Here is a 22,657-nt window from a genome sequence, read left to right as displayed (position 1 = left end):
ATTTGTTCAAACGATTTTGCGGCCCTTTAAATGAAGAAATTCGGTATTCTTCGATAGGAAGGGGTGGAGCTAGCTGAAATGCAACCCAATTTTTTCAAACGATTTTGCGGACCTTTAAATGAAGAAATTGCGTATGCTTCAAAAGGAAGGGGTGGAGCTAACTTAAATTCGACCCAATTTTTTCAAACGATTCTCCGGCCCTTTAAATGAATAAATTTTGAATTCTACGAAACATTTTATTTTGGAAAACTTACAAACGTAAAAAAAATCGATTACAATAAAACACCTTTACTAATACATTAAATTGGCAACAATTTCGATAATAATTTAACACTTTTCTAATTAGTGACGTATTTTAGTTTTAATTTAAAATGAAATTAACTTGACCTAAGGCCGAGACAGAGTAAAAAATATCAAATACCAATAAATTATTGGTGAAATAAATGTGTAAAGTCCGTAAGATGAAGGGTGAAATGACGCTTTTTATGGCAGTGTTTTATTCGTTCCACTCGCTTTCCGTTTTCCGGAAATTTTCAATCTTAAACGCGAACAAAACCGCGCCAACCAAACCAGTTCGTACACGCGCGTACAGATGGCGCTAGCGTGGCGGAAATAAGCTCGAACTCCAACGAAAAACTGTAAAGGCGGTTTTTTCGAATTAGGAAGGCAGTGATACATTGACTCTTTACTCTGGTTAACAAACCAATCGCTACTTTAACACCGACAGTGGGTGGGTGGGCAGTAGCCCCTGGCGCAGTTAATGTCACACCAACCGTCCATTCCCGGTAATTTCTTCCAAATGCCGACACCTCTGCACTTCTTGACCGCGACACCTTTAGTACCACCCTGTTCGATGGCATTTCCGCTATAATTATGGGTGGTTTTCGTGGGTTTAACGTAAATGTAATACGATGTTAATTTAGGAGCCGCAGTTGGCTTCGAACGCGACGGTGAGGCGTACGAAAAAGAGACATGTTTGGCCGTGGTCCAACTGTACGTCGTGGGTCTGGCGGTCGTCAATCGTACTCTGACGTTCTTCCTCGTGGTTGGCGGTTTCGAAGACGTTGGTCTCGGTCTGGGTCTGGTCGTGAAAGAGATGGGCTTGTTGGTCGGAGTTGGTTTGGGTCTGGCTGCCGAATACGGCTTGAACGGCCTTCTAGGTCTCGTGGTCGACGACGGTTGACGCACGTTGTTGTAGAGATCGTCGTCGTGGTCGTTGGCGGCATTGGTGTCGTCGCTGTCGTACCAGGAACCGACTGAGACGTCCGCGCAACCGCGGAAGGTCTCTTGGTCACCGCAACCCAGTTTCCCGGTCCCGTTCTCGCAGACACCCCAATTGTTTCCTGTTGCGGATTTGGAAAGAAAAAAGGTTCGAAGAATAATGAATTAGTAAGACAAAAGGATCGATTACTCCACTGGGCTTCAACAATGAAGCCTTCGCTGAGGAATTTTCTCATCGTGAGAGTAAGACAAAAAGGACGTGATTAGCATTTTTTTTAATTGCACCGGATTCGGAGAGAGAAGCGAGGAAGTGATTGATAAGGATGCTTTCTAATAACCATTAGCGAAAGGGAAAGTGTGATCAAATCAGTCAGCTTTGTAAGATGCCACCAACTAACGGTCTATTGTTTACTTTTCATAATCCTGTTATCGGAAAAACGGGCTAGCTTTTTTTTGTTGCTTTCCTTGTGAAAAGAGGGTCAAATAGCAGGGTTTAAAAAAAAAACGTTTTTTTTTTTTTTTTATAAAACCCAGCCCACTGGGCTTTTTTGGGTTTTTTACCTAAAATGATACCCTAAATCGATGATTTACTTCATTTTTATTTTCAATTTAACACTACTTATTTCTCACCCTTATTCTTATCTTTCGTAGACGTAAAGTATCGTCTGCTCCATGTTCTGCTAAATATTAATGGAAAGTTGCAAAAGTTTAAAACTTGCTGTTAACTTGCTACTGTTAGATTAGTGTTTACTAAAACACTGGTAATGTATTTTGTGTAAATACGTTTTATAAAAAAGCAATATTTTTGTAATATCATAGAATTTAAAGAATTAAAGTTTAATTCTTTAAATTCTTTAATATAGTTTAATTATTAAACTATAAATTTAAACTTTTTTCGTCATTTTTGAAACTTTTTAAGGTGGGTTTTTTTAAGTGGGCTTTATTGTGGGTTTTTTAAGGTGGGTCCAACCCAAAAAAACCCACGGGTTTAAATTAGAACCCTGTCAAATAGTGTAGTTTTCGACTTATTTAACCACACGAAACACTCACCGGCTGTGTACGTCCATTGAAAGACGCACTGGCTGCAAACGACTCCTTCCGGTAGCCTCAGAGTAACCGGAAACTTGCCAGTGCTGGGGTTGGGGACGTAGTATTTCACGTCACCATTCGTTCCTTCGACTTCCAAAGGGTACTGGTCCAGGCACTCTTGGGTGGCGATTTTTCGGGGGTTGTTGTTGGGACACAGTTTGAACTCGAAGAAACCTCGATGGTTAGCTGTCAATTCCACCACGGCTGTCATCGTCCGACCGGAAGAGTACCGTTTGGAGATAATTCCTTTTCCGTATTTACCACCGGCTTCGTTGGGTCGAGGCTGGGGTAGGTGGTAAGCGTCTCCGCAAATGCCACATTTGCCACCATTCCGCTGGAAATGGACCTGTGGAATTGGCAGCAATTTAGTCAAATGTACACTGAAAAACGCTTTTGTCTAGTTGTAATAGAGAAATATCGGCGTGACGTATGTCGTTTTATAGATAAAAAATGGCCTTCTAAATGGCGGCCATAGCCCAAAGCTACAGAGTGATACTACTCTACAGTTTGTTACACTAAAAATCGTTTTTGTTATAGTTCGATGAGTATTCTTGGATACTAAAATATTTAACGATCATGGTTATAAGGTTATTATGTATTTAAGCACATTTGTTGTCAAATTAATTTATCAATATATATGCTTCTTCTATTAAAGTACTTATCTATACTACTGTATGGATTAGTGTTGTAAGTCGGAAAATTTTCTGGAAAATGAAAGACCAAGGATTTTTTCCGGAAAATTTTCCGTATTTTTCCGAAAAAAAATAAAAAAAAGTTTTCATTGTTTGCAAATTTAAATAAATCGGCATTTTCGCCTAATTTTTTCGAATCTGAAAGTAAAACTAAATTTCTAGACTAGTTTAAACTGATTAACAATTAATGTATAACACTATTAATGTTTTGTAGTATGTTTGCTGATATTAGACATTTTATATCGATAAAAAGTTAAAAACATTGAAAACCCTTAAAAAGTAATTTATGTTCCAATTTTTTATTTTTCCGATTTGCAGAAAATTTTCCGCATTTTATTTTTCCGGAAAATTAACAACACTAGAATGGATTCAATTCAGTTATCGGATTATGAAATACCAGTATTTTTATAATATCATAAAAGAATCAGTGGTAACAGATTAGTTTATGTTTGTATTAGAGTATTTATCGTGCCATGTTGCTTCCAGTATAAGGTTCAGATACCTTTAACCCACGGTTAATAAATTCGTGTTTTTAATAGATTTATTACGCGATGAAAATCTACTGACCTTAAATCTACAATTTCGTTGAATTTATCTTATACCATTCGTGGCTTAAATTCCCCAATATGTTAGATTTCAGCGAAAATCTGGGGAACCATCCTTTTTTTGGTTAGATTATAATCTGACTAGTCAAATGGCCAAAAAGAAATGAATAGCTAAATCCGCAATTGGATACTGGTATGGTAAAAAACGGCAGTTTTATACCCGGACCAGGGGTCCTATGAACCTGAACTTGATCTTTCGGGATGAAGTCCCCCCTTTTTAAGCTTTCTCCTGACTAATACTTGAAAGGCAATGTCTTCCGGTGCTCAACAATAAAAGTATTTATTTTGGGGATAAAAAATTGAACAAAAAATCGTATATCTTTTTTCCCGTATGAGAGGGAATTGTTGAACCGGTTCGAGCGGAACACATTCTAATCCCGTATTGCGTTGCTAAACCCGACTAACATCTCTTTTCTATCGCTTGGACGATTTCGGAGATTACTGTTTCACAAGTTTGGCAGGAAAGGGGGAAGTTTTAGAACTACGCGGGAAACAAAAGTGAAAATCATAAAGTGTGGAGGTTGTGGTGAAAGCTAGGGTTTCCGTGGCGAATGGATACGAACGATTTGGCGAAAATCCACGAAAATGAAATATTTTTATATTGTTTCGAAGAAAGTTACGATATTTACCAATTTTGAATTTAATTTGTTTTGCTCACGAAACAAACCTTAAAACTCAACATTTTAATATCGAAAAACCAACATTTCACTATACAAACACCCGTATAGGTTTGTTGAACTTAGGTCTAGACGCGTTTTAGACTTTGAGTTGATCATGTTGTATTTACAAATATTAAGCGCTCAGTTTCTACAGGTGCTAAATATACCTTACCAGACTCTAAGGTTTAGCTGAACTATCTAGTGATAAGGTACAACCGCCTTCGTTACGGTCCAATACGATCTTATAAAAACAACTCCGAGCCAATAAATTTCTAATATAAGTCGATCTTTTCAAGTCCGTAATGACAGATGTAATGAATTGGGTACGTTCAACTCATTTTCGCTAATTAACTGGCTAACAATTTATTAACTTTCTACCAGATGAGAATATTCAATCCGTAACATTTTTTAAGGATATTAATATTCTGGGTATAACCAAGCCTGTATTTTTGAGATAATTACCATAGACGAAGTAGTTGGGGAAGTAAAGTATAATAAACGCGTCACAGCAAATTTCATACTGTTCTTTTGTGGTTTTTCGGTGAAAGCATTTTGGAAAGCGCGGCTTTATTTTGTCATATATTGTTTTGAGTTTCCGACACAACTTGCTACTTCCCGTTTTATGTAGTGAACGTTTTAATTTATTGTTTAACCCTTTTGAAGGGCTGCGAGTAATTCCGATTTGACCCATATGTGTGCGGGTGTAACTTACAATTAACGAGGTTTAGTTACATATTTTTATAGTTAATTGTAATTAAGTCAACACCTGGTGACATAGATTATTTATGTTAGTACGCGTACGATTAACTCTGGCTATGTTATATTTTGGAGGTAAGGGATCGGTGGAAAATTGTGTTTCAGGGTAAAATCGCGTACATAAAATTTAAAACTAGTGTTTTTAATTTTCCGGGAAAATAAAATGCGAAAAATTTCCGGATTGCGGCAAATTTTCGGTAAATCGGAAAAATAAAAAATTGAAACGTAAATTACTTTTTAAGAATTTTTAAAGTGTTTAACTTTTTATCGATATGAAATGTCTAATAACAGAAAGCATACTACAAAACATTAATAGTGTTACATCGTTAATCAGTTTAAAGCTATAGTCTAGAGGTTTTTGTTTTAGTTTTAGATTCGAAAAAATTAGGCGAAAATGCCGCTTTATTTAAATTTGCAAACAATACTAGACTAGTCATGGAATGAAAACTTTTTTTATTTTTTTTCGGAAAAATGTTCCGACTTACAACACTATTTAAAACTAATGAATGAATAGAGTAATATCAGCGTGACATATGTCGACGTCACCCATGCTTTTTCCTATAGATAAAAAACTGCCCTCAAAATGGCGGCCATAGCCCAAAGGTACAGAGCGATACTACTCTATAGACGATATCTTATTTCATTTTACAATTAAATTCTTAAGATATAAAAATATATGGTAAAAAAATTATTATGGGGTTTTTCTCGATGAAACGACCTCGGTCTTAGAGCTGAGTGTATACCCAATAGTTCCTTGTATAATTTGAGAGGTTGCTATCACAGTGACTATCGCCTTGAAGGCTTCAGGTCGATTTCCTTTCAATAAAATTTCGAGTCTTTTGACGAGCGATTTTAAATCGATCAACGGTGACATCATCTATTTGTGAAACGGAAAGTGAAGTATTTCAACCGGTAATTGTTATTAAACCACCTTCAATTCGTCTCAACTGCAATAGCGATCCTCCATTCGCTAGACCATTTAGTCTTATCCAGTTGACCAAGCACTTTGTGCAAAATATGTACCGGTAACATATGTCTAGCTTTTTGAGTGTTTTAAAGTGGTCTTTTGCTTACTGGATTATTGAAAACGTATTTGCAAATTGAGTCAGAACTTATACCATAAGTTTATAATATTGTTACATACGTGTGACACTTCATATTATTCACATGCCAAAGTTTTACTGAGAGCTATTCAAAAGACAGACTGCATTACGGGCTTCGTCGCCGTTTGGCGTCCGCTTGCTAACGCGTCACACGTAGCGTTTGACAGTGCCTCGCTAGGGGGAGATTTTTTTCGTTACTAGCTCTCAGTGAAATATTCCTCAAAGTGACAAACTTATGATACAATATTATAGACTTATAATTATACTTGTAATTACCAGAACTTTCAGAGTCGATAATTTTCGAAGACAATGTGTAGTAGTGATGCTAAAATTGAGGTGGTATTGTTAGTAACAATCGCAATAACAATAAACTAGGCTAATAGCCAAGGGGCCACCTTAACCCTACGCCATCTAGTGACTTTCAATGCCTTTAATTCAGGTGGCCGGGTTAGATTGCGCATTGCGTAGGAGGGTGGTGGCACGCCCATCATGCTACGCACACTACACTAACTATTACCCTTAACCCCGACCAGTTTTTATGGAATAGGGGAAACCGAAGAGCTCGAGGGAAACCCCATTGAAACGTCTAGCTCTCTCGGAATTATGTTAATGCGAAGATTGTTTGAATTATTTGTATCAATTTTAAGCCCAATATTTATTAATAATACGAGATCAGCTAGGCTAATACCCAAGGCACCACTTTAGGCCTAAGTCATCAAGCGATTTTTAAAGCCATTAATTCAGGTGGCCGGGTTTCAATGCGTTGGATAAGATGAATGACCAAAATAGCACACACACGATTATTAGATAAATAAAATATATATGTAAAACTAGTTATTTTTAGAAGTTAACATAATATTATAGTGGCTTTCGTTCATAGGCCTAAAATATATTGAAGAAATCGATGATATGTATTGTCAAATGAGGTTTTTTTTGCGCGTATTCTAAATGATAAATAGTTGATCAACTACATTCGGAGGCGCGCTGTCTATTAAATGTGACTACAGCTTTCGTATATAACTAATCTTTTAAAATATCCTAAAACTAAAGACTCAAAACGTTACGGCGTGCTACAGGGGTACAATTTATAAATTAAAATTCCAAAAAATTAAATCTTTACTATCAAAAGTCAAAATTTCAGCCAGAGATTCCAACAGTAGACCGGTTTCGCCCTTTTGGGGCTCATCAGTAGAGTTCTTAAATTACGGTAATTTAATAAATCAGTAAATTACGCGGTTATTTAAAATTTTCGTAATTTAACTGAGCAAATTGTAAATTACTGTTACCAGGGTAATTTACCGCGTAAATTACCAGGGTAAATTACCGATTCGTATCTCTACTCATCAGTACTGTGTAGGAACTCTGGCTTTACTCGGAGATCTGCCGATATCAGTTAAACTAATAAACATTCAGAGTGCCCTACTACTCACATATAGGGCACTCTGAATGTTTATTAAATCTTTACTACTTTAATGTTTTTTTTTGGATGAGACAAGAGTGTGAAATAGTTTTATTCGCATTGTTTTGTTTTCTGTTTAGGACTGGAGCGATTTGGTTTGGTAGGAAATTCCATGAAATTATATTAATTATTACTAACAAGGAATGTATCCGACGTGTTACCCACCGATTTGGTTCAAACTAGAGTATCATGTACCCCTCAATGTAACTTGAAAAACCTGCAAGGGAAAAGTTAAGCTGGGCTTTCGTTTTGCCATGGCAACCGAAAATGTTTTTGACAACACAAAATAAAAAATTTCCGTTTGAAAATAACATCGGAATCTGACCCCTTGAAAAATTTGGAACAAATTAAAAAAAATTAAAAACTAAAAAAATGTTATTAAATTGGACGAAAAAAATATAATTTATCACGTTTGATCAAATTTGAGAAAAAATTGATATTCCTAAGGAAAAACGAGCAATAGGTCTATAGTTGGTAAAATATCTCATATTTGTTTTAAAATTTTAAAAACAAATTGATCAATTTTGATCAAATTTAGCTTTTTTGAACAAAATTGACCAAATTTAATAAAACATTATGAAACTTGATTTATTATTGTAAAATGAGGTAAATATTTGTGAAATTGACATATTTTATAAATTTTAGTTTAGTTTTGGTCAATTTAATCAAAACAAGTAAAATTTGATCAAAGTAAGGTAAAAATAAAAAAAGTAAACGAAAAAGGGTAAAAAGTATTGTAATTGGAAAAATAACACAAATTTAAGAAAACATATTATTGAACGCTTAAAATTTCAATATTGGTATTATTTAGTACAAGTGCTCCCAAATTACACTAAATTCATTTTTAAAGCTATACCCTCTAAATGCGAAACGTTCATACGACCCTCTAAATCAGAGTCAATTACATGGAAGCATCTAGATGAACCCGGCTCATTAGTTAGAGTGCCTTGTTATTAGCTTGACGATGTACAATAGAGGGGTTAGGGCTGCGCAAGGGAGAGCTAGGGTAATAGACAGTGCGGCGACCACGCTTAAGGCTTCAATTAGCACGTGACAAACGGTCCCCCGAAATCGTCTCGACAAAATGGCGCCCGAGATATATTCCACTTTCATTTCTTTTATTGGCTTCGCGGGGGGATAAATGGTGATAAACGACCCCGGGGATAGAAATACCCCCTTCGCGTATCGAAAGGCTACCGCGAAAGATTTTATGACGTAATAAGATGAAAGCACGTGACTCACCGTGTAGCCTCCGCAAAAGAGTTCGTTGTCGTTGTAGTTGGGGTCAGTCCCGAAGCCGAACCTCCACATGGACGATCGAGACGGAGGGTCCAGAAGACGGCCGTGACCTTCGACCTCCGACGTCAGATAAGAGCAGGAGAGGACGATTAAGGTGAGAAATGAAGTCCATCTCCCCCGATACGGCGTCATTCCTGTTGACGATGGAGCCATCTATGTAATTAAAAATAATTTATTAGTTGTCGATATTTACGTAATTTCGATTCAAAACGCTTAAAAATGAATTATTAGTTGTCGATATTTACGTAATTTCGATTCAAAACGCTTAAAAATAATTTATTAGTTGTCGATATTTACGTAATTTCGATTTAAAACGCTTAAACATAATTTATTAGTTGTCGATATTTACGTAATTTCGATTCAAAACGCTTAAAAAAAATTTATGATTTCGTTGATATTAAATCGATGAAAGCTTTTTGTACCGGTTTTTCCAAAATGGTTGCGATTGGTAGCGTTACCGACTCATAACGAGTGCAAGTTTGAAGATCGTGACAACAAAGAAACTATTTGTATCTTATAACAATAATTTCTGGAATTCGGCGAGGTCGTTGAAGGTAACGCGTATGTACACTATCCGGAACTATCTTCGTATAGACTCCCCCAAAGAGCTTGGAGTCGCTCCAGACGGTCATTCTCTCATCTAGGCTTAATTCAAGCCACTCAATATTGGCTTCATAAGCCTTTTAAAACCATCGTCAAATATATTTAACTCGGGCTAAATTTAGAGGTATCTTAAGGCGCAGTCTACGAGGCGTCTTAAGAATTTTCCATTTAGAAAATTAAATCTATAGATGTATTTATAGCAGACTGCCTCTTCGACTTTGAAGGCCGTAATAATAATAAAAATCTTTACCACGCTATATTTTAAGTATTTAATTCCAATATCGAACCCGCGTCGAACGCGAAATCGGAACGTAACAAATTCTTACCACGATTTATTTGCTGTATTTAATTTCAATACTGAACACGTTTTTTTCGTAAAATCAGAACACTCTTTTTAAACTTTCATTTTGATAGAAAACATAATGGAAAAATCGAGCCAACAACTCAACTCTTTCACCGAGTACGTACAATTGGATCGTGTGATCGCGAAAGTGGAGCGAGTAAAATCATACACTCATAATTTGATTCATTTCTTCAATTATTGTATTACGGTTTGCATTTTCCTTCATGTTTTAGGAGACGCGGTATAATCAACTTTGATTTCATTTCTTTAAAGAACCCATTTTATCAAAACAAAACTAACTGAACATTCTTCTTTGATTTTATTTTAATTTTTCCTCGATTATCCGCGAGTTTTCTACGAATAACCAGACTGATATAAAGTACAGCCTCACCTGACAATGATGTTTCGCTTCGACTGAATACAGTACCCCGCTTTTACACGCTATCAAGTAATACCGCGCGGTATGACACACTAGACAGAATTATTCTTAGATACTGAAAAAATATATAATAATTATGGTTTTTTGCGGTAGAAAACTTACTTCATAACAAGATGACAATTACGTATCGCATCCGTTCATAGATTGGAATCTTTTCGCAAATATATTCCTTTATCACGGAAATGTACTGTCCAGCACGCGATGTCTATTTAGTTAACACGCATTTCCGTTTTACAGTTCTCTACACGATTATTTTCCATAAAGCCGTCGCGTTATAGATTATAATCTGTCTCCAAAAATAGACGAAAAATATGATCGCGTCTAGCGACTAACCTATCGACTGCGCCAGAACATTTTATAGAGAAGAAAAATAATGTCTAAATCGAGCCTAGTTTGTAGTAGGAGTGTGTGTGTTGGAAATATGTATTGGCCGAGAATAGCATCCTTAAAATATAGCTGGCGGGCTCCGGGCGACGTCATCCGTATCGGCGCGGTTTCATTGGCGCTTCAGATCAAGGACGGTCATTTATATTAATTTTTTTTTGATACGGAGACTATTACCGTTTTAGGGGTCAACTTGGAATATCATGTATCTCGAATAGAGTTTTTCATTTAATCTTCATTATAATATTTACCCAAAAACACACACCCTAAGGCTACTCGGATTAAGTTCGCGAAAAGCCAACTTTATGGGGGGGAGCCGGATGAAATCAAGGTGATTTTGGGTTTTATAGCTTTAAAATTAGATGGTCAGCTTAAGTTTATGTCCGTGGATTTATCTATCTACGGATTTCGTAATATAACGGCGTGTCAAAATTATAACGTATTGGGTTTTCGGGCTTTTTGGTCGGGAAATCGGCGTATTTATTTACAGCGACTTCAAAGACGCGGATGCCGAGGTCGGTTTTCTTTGAGTCGGCAGCTCCCCCCTCCGGTTATTTGCGTAAATATGACGGAACAAACAATGTCGATGACGGTTCCGATAGTCATTTATAATTATAACGAACTTGTTTGTCAACTACGCAGGTGGTACTCGGAGATTGTTCGCATTGGCTAATTAATTGCTCTACTCTTGGCCAACCACCCGAGATCTACGAACTTGCATTTTGTAGGTTATTACGAAGGAAACACACGTGCCACTTGTGTTTTTCGGGTGGTCCATTCCGCACCAGATGGTTATTTCGACGGGTTATTTTTCTACATTTCACATTGGTACTAGAATAATAGATCATTTTTCTTATAGGAAATCAGTGAAAAGTCGGGGAATTTTAAGAACTGGGGAATATATTTGAGAAACGTCAGTTCATTTTTAGAACTAGGGAATATTTTGGAAAAGTCAGGGAATTTTAAGAACTGGGGAATATCATTAGGAAACGTCAGGGAATTTTAAGAACTGGGGAATATATTCGAGAAAAGTCAGGGAATTTTAAGAACTGGGGAATATCATTGGGAAACGTCAGAGAATTTTAAGAACTGGGGAATATATTTGAGAAAAGTATGTTAATTTTAAGAACTGGGGAATATTTTTGAGAAAAGTATGTTAATTTTAAGTACTGGGGAAAATATATGGGAAAGGTCGGGGAATTTTAATAACTGGGAAAAATATTTGGGAAAGGTTTGGGGGATGTTAAGAACTGGTAAAAATTATTGAAACCTAGGGGAATTTTAAGAAATGTAAAAAAATCAGGGAGAGTCTGAAAATTTTAAGAACTTGTACAAAAAACAGGGAGAGTTAGAAAATTTTAAGAAATTGTACAAAAATTAGTGAAAGCCAGAAAATATTAAGATCTGGGGAAAATCACGGATAATACAGGGAATTTTAAAAATTACTTTATTATTTCTTAAAAATATCAGGGAAAATCTCTGAAACTGGTAATTTATTTTTTTTTAAAACTGTTAAAAAAATCAGAGTTAAATTCGGGGAATTTAATTTAACCGGAAAATATTTTTACAAACTAAAAAATTGCGAAATTGTGATTTAAAAATATCAGAAAAAAATCACTAAAATAATCATATAAAATATCGTGGCAACTCTGTTAGATTGTGTTTTCATCTTCCTTATAATTTAAATTGACAAGCCGCCACGAATTTGAAAATGAAAAAAGCGCACAAATATACGGAAGTATAAATTCTCTATTCCTGGAAGATCCAAGGTCATCACTCGTAATAATACGATTATTTATCGGAGGAGCGAAATAATATCGAGGCCAAAAACGGAAATCGCATCAATACATATCGTGGAACAGGAAAATTGCATTTCCAGAATACGTTTCTTCGATCGCTTGACGAGCGTGCAATTTAATTTTCAAGTCCATTCTTTGTAAGGAAAGAGCGGAACTAGGAAGGGAAGGGTTGAACTCCTTTATAAGAGCTCGCCTGGTACTTTATACGTATTTCGATACACCCTCGCGTACTCATTTCTGACATGTGCGGAAGCCGCTAGGCTGGATACTTTTTTCTTTTTAAAGTGAAGAGAATTTGTTAGGCCACGGTCACAGTCGTGACCATGCCTTCGATCTAATACCTTAAACCATGAAGGTGGTAAGAGTTTAAGTGGGTAGTTTTTTTTTAATTTTAAAATAACTCGTTTTTTTGCGAGTGCCCGCAAATTTTATAAATTTAAATGCAATAATTGAGATGTAAGCGTGGATAATTTATAACGTTTTAGGGAAAGTTTTTTTGGGGGGTAATTAAACCATCCTTAAAAAATTATTATTAAACTTTTATTATTCGTTATGAAGCGTGAGAAATGGTCTCTTAAATTAGCTAATAGGGAGAGGTAGAAAGTTAAGAAAAATTGGTTAAGGAAATATTTTAAAATTAGGGAGTTCAAAATGTCAGTATACGTCTTTCGAGAACTTTTACCTCTATTTTAAATGAAGATTTCGATTCCGAAAAAAAAGCTGGTGAACTCCGTTGACCTTTACTCAACCGTGTTGGAGATAGAGAGAGAAAATTGTAAAAATAGCAGAACCATCCCATTTCTTTATAAATTAACTTGGCCGCGCTTAAATTAAGTAATAAACATGTATTTTATTTAGGGAATAAAATTAACAATTTTACGTTGCTATAGAAATGCACGCGTAAACACAGACCATATTTGAAATTGTACAAAATAATTAGTGTAGCTTTATCAGCTTTTTCTCATACGCGTGACCTAGTTTTATCAGGCTTGCGGGGAAGAGGTACTGTTATCCCAGTCCATTTTGACGCTGGTTTGGATTCGATGTAGAAGTTACTTTTTTGTTTGCTCGAATTGTCTTTTCTACTCGCCCGTGCTTTTGCATATTCATGAAATTGACGAGGGTATCTTAACTATTTACAAGGGCGTGCTCATTAGCATATTTATATCAGACACGCCACCCGTTATACGCGAGCGAAGACGAATTCAAATTTTTAATTTAAACGTCCAACAACGTGCGAAATTGCAATGGGGCATCGCCTGCTTATGTAATTGCTAAGTTCGGTCTGTCTGAATTTGACCAAGTTATAAGGTTAACAGGCAAGGTGTTAAATATATCTACTCATGTGTCGTGTTATTTCTTAGTTAATAAGGGTTAGTGAAAAACCCGTAAAACTTGGAAATATCAGCGAAATAGATTGTCGATAGAAAATATAATGTAAGAAATTGAAATAAAATGATTTGATTTGAAAAGTCTGGGAAATGTCAGTGAATTTGCAATTTTCTAATTAAAAAGCTAGGAAATCAGGGAAATGTATCAGGGTTCAAAAAGTGTGCCCTATAAAGTACAAAAATACATCAATAAATTGGCTAAATATCAATGGAAAAACGTGGAAATATCAATGGAAATACCGGGAAATATCAGGGAAAAACCTCGAAATATCAGGGTAATATCAATGAAAAAACCCTGGAAAAACCTGGAAATATCAGGGTAATATCAATGGAAAAAACGTGGAAATGTCTGGGAAATATCAATGGAAAAACCTGGAAATCTCAAAGAAATATCAATGAAAATACCTGGAAATATCAGGGAAATATCAATGGAAAAAACCTTTAAATATCAGGGAAATATTAATGGGAAAAACCCTGGAAATAGAAATGGGAAAAATGTCGAAATATCAGGGAAATATCAATGGAAAAACCCTGAAAATATCAATGGAAAACCCTGAAAATATCAATGGAAAACCTGGAAAATGAGGAAAATATCAATGGAAAAAAATTTAAATAACACGGAAATCGGTGTGCTAATAGTTGCATAAACTCTGGTGTAATTATAATCAATTTAATATTGTATGAAAGTGAAAGATCTATGTAAAAAATAATGAGCTATCAATTTTCATATTTTTAAGTTCATACACAGTTTCGTATGAGTAGAAAAGTTACCGAAAACCGCCACCATAGCGCTGGCGTCAGGCGATGCTTTAGGCTAACTTAGCTTCCTATTGAGTGTACTGTCCCATTACTTGTTGGTTCAAGATTCGTGTTAGTTCAAAGAATCGAATATCAAGGTTAAGAAACTCTCGATAATATTTCTTATCTCCAGACTGATAGTTGTCGCATTCCGATGTTTTAATTAAATGCGTCAATATCGAGTTGCATTTCAACGGTTGGTCAAATTTGAATACACGGATATCATCCGTATATTTTTTGACAGTTGGCTTTTTGTTATTATAGTTCGTTTACGTCGAATGTCACGATTGAAATAAACGACTTTTCTAAAATGAAATATTTGGAGAATCGCATTTTAGTCTATTGTTGTACAAACGTCTCGATACGGTTTGAAGGTTTTGTGATTTACCGACGAAGTGTCCGGTCGCCGTCGGTCAGTGGCCATTTAGCCCATTGACCCGTGACGAAATTCTTAGGGAATTCGGTGTTGGAAATTTCGAGGGGTCAGACAATTGAAATATTATTAAAATTTATAGATGGGAGTGTAGGAATTTGGATTTAAGTATTTTTACAGAAATCGTGTACCGTAATCTGAATTTTGTAAAAATTCTGGTAGAAAGATAAAGTGTAGGAATTTAGATTTTCATATTTTTAGATAAATTTATACTCAATTTTGAATTTAAAAATCCTTGATGGGATAGGGAGTTAAGAAATTGTTTTTTTTTTATTTTTTTAACAAATTTTATATACGATTTTTTTAATTTTTACACAAATGTTTCATAATATTTTGATTTATTTTTTAATGCTTACACAAATTTTGCATATTATTTTGATTTGTTTTATATTTACACAAATTTTGCATACTACTTTGATTTGTTTTATATTTACACAAATTTTGCATACATTTTTGAAATTTTAAATTTTTTTAACAAATTTTGCATAAATTTTTGAATTATTAATTTTTTAACCAATTTTGCATAAATGTTTGAACTATTAAAGTTTTTAACCAATTTTGCATAAATTTTTGAACTATTAAATTTTTTAACAAATTTTGGATAAATTTTGAAACTATTAAATTTTTTAACAAATTTTCTATAAGATCTTAAGCCTTTTAAAACTCCTGGGTGGGAAATGTCCAACCCCTCGATAAATTCCTTAGTAAAATATTTTATTTGTTTCTATATCTCGGATTTCCGGTATACGTGGTATTAACGAAGAATATAGACAAGATGGCGGCCATGACTCTAAGGTAGGATGTGAGGGGGAAGGGGGAGGGGCAAAGGGTGACGACACTAGTCTTCCATTGTAGCGAGAATATTTCCTTAAGAAGTGTAAGGTATTTCTAATAAACTTTTGTCACCACCATAATTATCTTTTATTTAAATATTATTTTAATTAAATATATGGATATATATAATAAACGTTTGTCTAGAAATCCATTTTAAAAGTCCCCGAATGTGAGTAAGCGACCTTAATACCAAGTATATTTTATCTTCATTATTTTTAAGCCCCGCTATAGTTTTGGGCGTCATTATCAAACTCTCTCCCTAAAAATTATATGGCTCGAGAGAGAGAGCGAGTGGAGCTGGGTCATTTGGTTCATTTTCTCCAGGGGAGAAAATGAATTAAAGATGACCCTTAAGGCGCGATTAGCCAGGATATGGAAGAGAGGGAGCTTGGAAGAACAGACGAAAAAGCGGGCTACAATCTAATGGGGTCGCCTTGCCTCTGATCTTACGTTCTCCTTATTGTATCGCGGCACATTTTTGGTCCTTTTACTGGTAAACATTAGATTTGCCGTCATTATTACCACGGGATATTTAAATATTTATCAGATGCCTTATCGACCTTGTAGGGTTTTCTAGGAGGTTTCGCGATACTGGACTGCATTGTTGGGGAAACTATATTGATGTTAACTATAAATTTATACGCGTTTAATGATGTTTTTTTTTACTATTTTCATACGTCTAGTTAAGTCTGTTGGCGAATTTCGCCCTTTTAGTTGCACCAGAAGTTTATAATATATAAGTATGCATCTAGAGCTCGGAGTTTGGATAAGAAATAACCTTTTTATTTGTTTTTATCCATAACCCAAAATTATTATCCTAATTCAAAGTTATTATTTGCGTATTAAATCGTTTTATAACCTCGAATATTATCCGTAAATAAACAGTTAACCGTAATTTTTATGCATAATCGAAATTTTGATGGATAATTTATCCGAGGGGCTGATCACTCCGCGTAATCGGTGTACAGAGCCGTACCTTTGACTGTACTAATGGGATTACGCGTAATCTTTGAAGTCCCTGCCTTTGGTAGTGCTAATATAAGCGTAATCCGGTGTACAGATTTTCTAAGAGTGGTTAGCCCCTCGAATTTATCTGTTCAAATGAAACGTGTACAAACATTAAGGGCTTGAAATTTCGTTAATTTCCTGCAAAAACGACGAAAAATTTAAAACTTACACTTTGTAAACATTTATTAAATATATTTTATTGATTTAATAGTTTTAGAAAGTTATTATTTGATAAATTTTTGTCACAACAAACTTTGTTTCGAAGATTGCGCAGGTATTTCAAACGTATACTTACTTTTCGCTTAAGAAATATTTATATACTTCTGGTATGACGTATTTGAATTATTTCTTTAATTATTAAAAATTTAAGAGTAACTTATAGTACTCGGCCTTTTTGGAGATCGATTACTCGAACTCGACCTCGAATAAGCTTCTCTCTAACCACGTCGAGTATTTGTTTTTTCTATCCTCGTTGCTTCAAAGTTCAAAGAGGGTTTTTTACAACTTTTTGGGGGGCAATAAACGGTACCTACAAAGTTGTGGTTCATTTAAATTAAAGGAATATTTTTCAGCATTGAAAGTTACTGTATACTCCTTTTAAATTTAATTTCATAATTTCTTGAATAAAACCAGCTCCTAATCAAGTACTCGATAACCCGACTCGTTAAAAATAATGCTCGTGGTTTTTTTAGTTACTCGACTCGAATAAGAGAAAGTATCCCGTTAATCAAGTACTCGATTACTCGACTCGAATACTCGATGAAAACAAAATTGATACTCGATAACCGACTCGATTGCCTAAAACCACTAATCGCACCGCCCTAGTCACTTACGGGGAGAATTGTTTAAAATATGTCTGACCAGAATGTTGCATACAGGGGAGTTACCATCTCGGAATGGGAATATACCTGCATATAGAATTTGTGGTAGAAATCTTCCGCGTGTGTCTTCCCACTCGGCTTTCATAATAGGAGCTTCGTTCCCTTCCCAGCGTTGACCCCGTTTCTGGAATGGTGTTATTCTCTCGACAGAAACAGTTCCGGTATGTTCGTCTCTGACCTTGGCATTGCCTTTGCAAAGAGCCTCGTACCTTCTCTTTACACTGGTATCGGTGAAATATTATACCATGGGTAGGTATTACGTCATCGAGTTCTACTTTTGCTTTAATCGCGGATATACGAGTAATTTAGTTCTAATTCCGAAGAATGGGGGTCATTGTTATTCAATGGCGTCGTTAGGAGGACGGAAGTAATTTTGGGGGCTTTACTACCATGGCTCATGATGGTATTTATACAACGAATTCTCCAAGAAAGTTGCTAAAAATCAATTTTGAATTTCTTCCTTTTGAGGAATATAAAGAGTATTATTTGAAGGTATTTCCGGATTAAATCTTCCGCAAATAGAGCAGTTTCTGTACTTCGTTGTTAAATAAACTGGGCCATTGACATAAAAAAAAGCTAAAAAAATAAAAATGTCCAAAAAAATTGGTTAAGCGAAAGATTCAACCATTCTTGAAAGATTGAAAGTGTTTGAACGGATGTTTTCTTAATTAAAATTCAAACGTTCCTGTGACGCAACATTTTGGGTGAAATTTAAGCCGAGCTGGGACCACCCAAAAGGTACCGATGAACCCTTAAAGGTCATATACTGTCCCGCAAGCCGATAAACATAATTAAATCTATAACAGGGTTGCCACGGTACCTGGAAAACCTGGAATTCCTGGAAAGTCAGGGAATTTGAATATGGGTATAAAAATCAGGGAAAAGCCATGGAATTTTGAAAACTAGTCTAAAAATCAGGGAAAAGCCATGGAATTTTGAAAACTAGTCTAAAAATCAGGGAAAAGCCATGGAATTTTGAAAACTAGTCTAAAAATCAGGGAAAAGTCAGGGAATTTTAAACATTAGTCTAAAAATCAGGGAAAAGCCCGGGAATTTTAAAACTTAGTCTAAAAATCAGGGAAAAGCCCGGGAATTTTAAAACTTAGTCTAAAAATCAGGGAAAAGCCCGGGAATTTTAAAACTTAGTCTAAAAATCAGGGAAAAGCCCGGGAATTTTAAAAATTAGTCTAAAAATCAAGGAAAAGCCAGGAAATTTATTTTCGGTTGCCAATAGGAAACTTTTAGTAAAATATAGGTTACAAAATACAAATTCTAGGCACAAAATAAGTCAGGGAAAATCTCCGTAGATGGTCAGGGAAAACCTGGAAAAGTCAGGGAATATGATTGTGAAAAAACTGTGGCAACCCTGTAAAATCAACTTAGTCCAAGTTCGTGCTTCCAAAACCTAGTTTTTTTCGCTCCACTGCAATGGCATCTCTAATAAATATGTAAATTTAGTTTCTCGAAAAAGAGTGCGTTTTAAAATTGAAAAGGAAGCCGACCCCACCCTGCCCATCAGACAAATGAAAATTATTTCCTCCATTGTCTTTCGTCACCAAAACAAAAACCGAATCAAAAACCATCTATAAATGGTGTCAGTAAAATTTTCTCAAAAAGGGGTGACTTAAGGAAAATTGGGACTTTTGGGGTAATAGCGACTAGTTTTTTGACCCTTAATTGTTTAATATGGGCGCGCAGACAAAACAAGGATGATATTTCGACCGAATTTCGCAATCGAAGAAAACATGCCCTTCAGACGCGACCTAATTGGAGGAAAACACAAGTGCGCTTTCAGCGTTGAAGGATAATATTTTCCGTTTATTTGTTTCTGCGAGATTAATGAACTACAGGTTGATGTCATTTACGAGTTTATGGCGTGTTAATAATGCCTCTTGTTTAATTGGTATTCACGTAAATCACTACTATTTCAGGTAAAATGGTGCGAACAAGTATTTTCTTAGATAAGAAGCCGGTTTAAGAATATTTTGACGAATTTCTTTGCCATAAACCGAGTATATTGACAGGAAATTTTATAGCTACAGGTTATCTACGTGATATTATACTATAGCATATTATATTATTATATCATATTATTGTACTATACCATATTTTATTATTATATCATATTATTATACTATACCATATTTTATTATTATATCATATTATTATACTATACCATATTATATTATTATATCATATTATTATACTATACCATATTATTATACTAAACCATATTATATTATTATATCATATTATTTTACTAAACCATATTATATTATTATATCATATTATTTTACTATACCATATTATTATACTATACCATATTATATTATTATACTATACCATATTACATTATTATACTATACCATATTATATTATTATACCATAATATTATACTATATATACTATATTATACTATATACCCTACATCGTATTATTATATTATACCACATATCATATTATTATATTATACCATATTAATATTATTATATTATACCACATATCATATTATTATATTATACCACATTTCATATTATTATATTATACCACATATCATATTATTATATTATACCACATATCAAATTATTATATTATACCATATGCATATTATAATATTATACCACTTATCATATTATTATATTATACCACATTATATCATATTATTATACTATTCCACATTATATCATATTATTATATTATACTGCATTATATCATATTATTATATTATACTGCATTATATCATTTCATTATATTTATACCATATTATATTATTATATTAAATTAGATTTTATTATTGAAGATTATACCGATTATTGGTTATATTTAATTGCAATATATTTTAGGTTCAAAGCTTACAGGTTTCCGATTGAAAATAAACCCCTGCAAAGTTTATATCGAAAAATATAGTTCAAAACAAAACTAATTTTTATCGTTATCAAAAGCCAACTCTGTATGATAAGATATTTAAATTATTGAACTCCTTTACAATAAACAATTAAAACATTTCATAAAGTGCGTGTCCAAACTGATTAGATAAGTATTATTATTATTATTATTATTAGCATAATATAAAAGTAAAAAAAAGTTACCTGATTAATTAGGAAGATGGTATTATCTATCAATGAAAATGAAATAGGCTGTTGAACTTCCAACTCGTCTCGAATGACAATCTAATACAGTGTGATGGGGAAAGCTACATTTGCAAGCTTTTAATCGACTGCTTCGAGGCATATTATGAATGAACGGCTGTGTCACTTATCGGTAAGAACGGTTATGAGTAATTGTGGAAATTGGTTTCTCAGTAGTTGAACTGGGCGAGACGCGAGCATCCGTCGCTGCGCAGTTTTTTAGTGATAATTAATCAAATAACAAAGGGGAGGTAACTAATGCACCCCCTCCAATTTTATTTAATATGCTTTATAACTGTTCTAAAAGTGACTAGCGTTGTTAACCAATTATACATTTTCAAGGTCTTCAAGGGTTAGAAGAAAAAAAATCTGCTTATGGAAAAAACCCTTACCGCAAATTCATTCAAATAATTTTTTTCTAAGTATCCGGAATAAAACAACAGTTCGAAAGAAAAGTGATTTTGCTGACTTGTGAAAAATATCATCCGAAATAATAAATATGGATTCGCTTTTTCAAACCGGCACTTTTGAAAAGAAATGGCTAATTATTATTAACAGTTTAAAAGGGAAAACCCCTTTTTGTTAACGATAGGTTAAAATGGTTAAGCGTTATCGGGAAATTATTGATATAGTTAAGGGTGTATTAAGTTAAGAAAATATTAACTTGATTTTTTTAATTTTATCACGATGGTCTGGTATATTTAATAAATGCAGCAAGTATTAAGCCATTATTAAATAAATTTATATAATTTAATTTTTTTAATTATTAAATGAAGAATTCAATGTGTTTACAATATTGAAAGGTTAAGTTAGAAGGAACCACCTATGGACTGTGAGAAGGATGATAAAATACGCGAAAAAGTAGATTAGTCCATAATTAAAAGGGGTAATATAGCTAAATCCTAAACAAATTTGTTTGAGATTTAGCTATATTATCCCTTTTAATTATGGACTAATCTACTTTTTCGCGTATTTTACAATAGTGAAATATTATTATTAAATAAATTTATATAATATAATTTATATAATTATTAAATGAAGAACTCAATGCGTTTACAATAATGAAACATTACTATAAAATAAATTTATATAATATAATTTATATAATTATTATATGAAGAATTCAATGCGTTTATAATAATGAAATATTACTATAAAATAAATTTATATAATATAATTTATATAATTATTAAATGAAGAATTCAATGCGTTTACAATAATGAAATATTATTATTAAATAAATTTATTTAATATAATTTATATAAATATAAAATTAAGAATTTGAGGCGATTACAATAAATAATTATTGTATATAATTTTATACTTATATATAAAATAGTTGAAATTATTCAAATAAACACTTTTAAATTAGTATAATATATGAGTATTTATATAGTTAAGAAATAGGACTATTAAACCATTTACAATAATCATCAAAAAGCGAAGATATTTACGCAAAAAAAAATTAATTTTAATTGACAATTATTCCTCCAACTTTATCAACTAAGTCGCTAACCATCCTAATTTCCTATTAAACCCATTTTTTTTTAAATAAACAATATTGTTCCGAGTAATTTTTGTAAAATGAAATTGAAATATTTAAACACACTAGAATCGCATAGTATAATAATAAGTTAGGTTTTATCGTGCGGTAAAAGAGTCTTACCTGATCAGCGATTTCTTTGGCACGCGAACTTTCCCCGACGCGTGAGTAAGTGCAAGTGATGCCGGTA

The 22,657-nt window shown here is 33.8% G+C and overlaps 1 protein-coding gene across 1 annotated transcript; it reads right to left on the bottom strand.

The window, feature by feature from the left end:
* Nucleotides 1-294: 294 nt before the first annotated feature.
* LOC149935145 (uncharacterized) lies at nucleotides 295-22,657 on the bottom strand. The gene is made up of 4 exons (XM_090152981.1): nucleotides 22,591-22,657; nucleotides 8,827-9,036; nucleotides 2,272-2,656; nucleotides 295-1,343 (listed from the first exon to the last, which is right to left on the bottom strand). Exons 2-4 carry the CDS (start codon nucleotides 9,034-9,036, stop codon nucleotides 715-717), a joined length of 1,224 nt encoding a protein of 407 aa, XP_090009107.1. The 5' UTR covers nucleotides 22,591-22,657; the 3' UTR covers nucleotides 295-714.

The sequence above is a fragment of the Leiobunum rupestre genome, chromosome 7, assembly GCF_980474605.1.
Source record: "Leiobunum rupestre chromosome 7, qqLeiRupe1.1.hap1, whole genome shotgun sequence".
NCBI lineage: Eukaryota > Metazoa > Arthropoda > Arachnida > Opiliones > Sclerosomatidae > Leiobunum > Leiobunum rupestre.
This window is presented reverse-complemented; position numbering and strand designations above follow the sequence as displayed.